The following is a 4,440-nucleotide window of genomic DNA, read 5'->3' on the forward strand; positions in this document are numbered from 1 at the left end:
TCTGTCTGCCTTACCCACTTTTAATTTTTTTTTTTTTGGACGCTAGCAAACACTGTATCCTCTGTCACAAACACTATTTCTTTCTTTTTCTCTCTGTCTGTCTGTCTCTCTCTCTCCTTCATGCACGTACGCACAGATTTGACTTCGCCATGTCAACAAACTTCAAAATTGGTAAAAGATTATCGATTTTTACAGCTATACGCGGGTGCCTCTGAGACAAAAACTTGGCGAAAATGCACATAAGGTCATGACACATCTCCTAAAATTGGAGCGACATGCGTGCTAATTTGTGGACGTGCATAAACTACATTCACGTACACACACACACGCATCCTCTCTTTTATATATATACAGATATATACACATACACACACACACACTTAGCCAAGGTGTCACGCAGTGGGACTGAACCCAGAATCATGTTGCTTATTTCATCTTACTAATTAACTAACATATCTCTTTTGGAATATACTTGTTGTTATCATTTCATGCACATTTTTTAGCAAGAGCCTTCTCTACTATGGTATCCCACCGCTTTTAATTGCTCATTAGTGCCTGCCACTTCTTCCCATGTCTTACTTGGTCTTCATCATCTGCAGGCTCTTTACACTTAGATCATTTCTTCTCCTAACCCTCATCCTTCATACTCATTAAAATCTAATGTTATTGAGCTCATATGTAATGGTAAATATATAAAGATATAACCACAGCATGATACTTTGGGCAAGTGTCTTTAACTGTTGCTTCAGGCTGACCAAAGCCTTGAGAATAAATTTATTAGCAAGAAACTGAAAGAAACCCATCACATCAAATTGTGTGTGTGTGTTTCTTTGTCTTGACATCCTGCAATAGTTGTCAACAAGTCTTCACCATCCTGCAAGTGGAGTGCTTTGTTTTCAGGCTTTCATGTAAACATGTCTGGGTACAAAGAAGTACTATCTTGTTTGGAAACAGATGAGGGTTGGCAACAGGAAAGGCATCTGGTCATAGAAGAGTTACTTCAACATGTTCCATCTGACTGATGCAAACCAGAAAAAGTGGGTGTTAAAATGATGATGATGATGAAGTAATATATTTAGGTTAATGTTGAGAAAAAAAGATGGAGGGTGCAATATGAGGTGAATGACAAAGAAACGGACTACAGTGAATTATGCAAGAGTACTCTAAAGTAAGAAAAGTAGTCAACAGAAAAACATTCATTACACAGTATACTTTTAAGCCATTATATATGAGGTAAAATAGCGTGGCCCACATTCTCTGTGGGTCCTTTTAGCTAAAAAATGGCTGTTGAGATTGATGTAGTGAGAACTATTTAAAAAGGAGAACTTTTTTTATATTTATGCGAAGAAAATTTTTTTCCAATAATTAAATTACACTGTGTGTCAAATTTAGTTTCACTAAATTGATCAATTTCCTTTTTAAAATATTAGTTGATGTCAGCATTTAGTGGTGGAGATGTAGTATGTAAAGTTGAAGATCTTGGAGAATTTTCATTGTATTCAGGATTTGTAACTGGAAGATTTATTGAAACTGTAAGTGAAAACTATTTACATTTTACTTTGAATAAAGTGATATTGTTGATATATGAGAATAAATTGTTATTGTTTTGAAGATAATAATAATATTGGAAATTTTTGTTGTTTTATTTATGAATCAATAATAGTTATGTTAAAATTCACTAAGAACATTACAAGTTGTATAATGAATAAAATTTTGTGTAATGTCTAAGATTGCATTTTATTATATTATTTTCTTAGTGAGTCAGGTGCCATAGTGCACTAGTAAGTTGTTAAGTGAGGTCTGTTTCCCAGTTGCAATTCCATATTGCTAACACTTTTGGGAAAGCTTCAGTTGTTGGACTGAAATAAAAATTAGTTGGGTTCAGTAACTTTTGAAGGGCATTCCTCATTAAAGACCGAAAAGTCAGTGTATTGAGTAAAGTGCTTGGAAAGAAATATAAAAATATATTATCCCTTATACTTTATACCATATGTATATATCTTCAGTTTTATTTCTTCGTTTTTATTTAATCTACTTTCAGGTTCCTAACAAAAAGATTGTTCAGAAATGGCGTTTAAAAAACTGGCCAACGGATCATTTTTCTCATGTGACATTAGAGTTTGAAGAAAAGGGCGATTCTACCATGTTACATCTTACTCAAACCGGTATACCACAGAAAGAATATGAATATACACAAGACGGGTGGGCTCAGAACTATTGGGCACGCATAAGACAGAGATTTGGTTATGGATCACAAATCTTCTAACCCTTGCTAATTTAGATAATCTTATGTCATATCTTTTTCCCCTTCTTTTTGAAGTTATCAAGCTTCTGAAACTATAGGTCTACTTGTAGACTCTGCTCACTCTCAATGCATACTGGTGTGCTATTGGTTAGCACATCACATTATTCATTGCTCTTTTCCTTATTGTATATCCAATAAAATCACTTTTAAAGGATTCGTTAAATCAATGACTTTGATGTTATAGTTGTCATAAAAATCTGTTACATTCTTTTATTTTGCATTATTTGGTTATGTTGCTTTAAAAGAATCTCAAGCAATGATTTTAACTTTAAACTAATTAATGTCAAGTTATTGAAGCCCCAATTTTGTGAGAATAAACCCATTTAAAGAGAATTATTTGTCCTTTTCTTTTCAAATGTGTTTACCCTTTTAATAATTTTTGTTAAAAAAATGTACATTTAATGTACAATCTAGTAAATTAAAATCATTGCTGGTTGTAATATTAGCTTTGTATTATTGCTAAGGTATCAAGCGTAGACTGACTAGAGTTACTCCATCTTCATCTAAATTTGAATTTATACTTTAGGTATGGGCATAATATTCATTAATAAGGGATGAAACTTCTTGAAGAGAAACTACTGGGATGGTATTCAATAAAAAGGACTAACCCTTCTAATACCAACTATTTGAGACTGGTCTTGGTTCTAAGATGCAAACTTCATGTCTTAAAGAACTTGCATCAAAATTTTGTTAATTTGTTCCAAATTCCAGCTTATTAATGACGATGATTTTATTAAATTCTTCATTATTTTCTAAATTAATTAAAACATAGTGTACTTAAACAGAAATATGGTGGCAAAAGGGTTAATTGATAAATATTAGCTCATTTTACGTTAAATTTCTAATAAATATTTCTCTATGTGCATTTTGTAGTGTGTTTGTATATAAATTATTGAATGATAAGGGAACAGGAATTGTTATCTTCATTAGCATACAGCTAATTTTTGATATTAGAAGCAGTGCACAAAGAAGTGAGTGCTTGTGCAACATCTTGGAGCCATTAAAATGAAGACAGCATCTAAACAGTGCACAACTTCTTATAGCAAAAACAGTTGGAAGCCAATGAAGTTGATTATGTAATTCCTGTTCCTTTTTCATTCAACAATTTATATTATGTTCTGTATTTGCTTAACACTGTTTTCGAAATCATCATTTAACATGTTTTTTCTATTGATTTGCTAAAATGATAGGAAGGGCCTCAATGAATTCCGTTTAACCATGCAGGAGTAGACATTAAACTGAATTATATGTATAAAATGCATAGCATGGGTTGGACAGTTTGACCAGAGCTGGAGAGCTGCATCAGGTTCCAGTTTGATTTGGCATGGTCTGTACAGCTGGATGAAATCATGCCAAATCAGACCTAGTGCAGCTTGCTGGTTTGCCAGCTCAGGTCAAACCGTCCAACTCATGCCAGCTTGGAAAATGGACTGTAAATGATGATGATGATTTAGCATAAAGTGTTAAGCATAAGTATGCTAAGTTCTAACAATTGGTTATTAGTATTGCTATGTCTAAGTGAAATCATATATACATCTTAGAATTCTGATCTGGTGATTGAAGTAGTGCACAACTAAGAAAAGTCAATGTTAAAAATTTAGATGATTTTTTTCTTTCTTTGCCATGTAACATGTGCACACTAAGCTTCATTCATATACGTTTGTGTCATATATTCAACATTAAATGATGATGATCACGTTGAGCAAGTCATCATCATCATTTAATGTCCACTTTCCCTGCTGGCATGGGTTATACGGTTTTGACTAACTGACAAACCAGAGAGCTTCAACAGGATCCAGACTGCATTGACTTGGTTTTTATGGCTAGATGCCCTTCCTGATGCCAACTACTACAAGAATGTAGTGGGTGCCCGTCTGTGTGTCACCAGCATGGGTACTTTTACATGTGACTGGCACTGGTGCTTTTATGTGTCAACGGCACCGACTACAAATACAATATCACCTGGCTTGATGAGTCTTCTCAAACACAGCAAATCACCAAAGGTCATGATCACTTGTCATTGCCTTTGTGAGACCCCACATTCGAAGATCATGCTTCACCACCTCGCCCCATGTCTTCCTGGGCCTACCTCTTCCACAGCTTCCTTCCATAATTAGAGATCAACACTTCTTTAC

At 34.1% G+C, this 4,440-nt stretch overlaps 1 protein-coding gene across 1 annotated transcript in view; it reads left to right on the plus strand.

Moving 5' to 3' along the window:
* LOC106880994 (activator of 90 kDa heat shock protein ATPase homolog 1) overlaps positions 1–2,472 on the plus strand; it is a 31,874-nt gene extending 29,402 nt beyond the window's left edge. Inside the window, exons 8-9 of the mRNA XM_014931177.2 lie at positions 1,431–1,532; positions 2,042–2,472. Of these exons, the coding sequence (XP_014786663.1) occupies positions 1,431–1,532; positions 2,042–2,266 (327 nt within the window). The 3' untranslated portion in view covers positions 2,267–2,472. The remainder of the gene's footprint in view (positions 1–1,430; positions 1,533–2,041) is intronic.
* The last annotated feature ends 1,968 nt before the right edge of the window (positions 2,473–4,440 follow it).

This window comes from Octopus bimaculoides, chromosome 1, assembly GCF_001194135.2.
Source record: "Octopus bimaculoides isolate UCB-OBI-ISO-001 chromosome 1, ASM119413v2, whole genome shotgun sequence".
In the NCBI taxonomy this organism is placed as follows: Eukaryota; Metazoa; Mollusca; class Cephalopoda; order Octopoda; family Octopodidae; genus Octopus; species Octopus bimaculoides.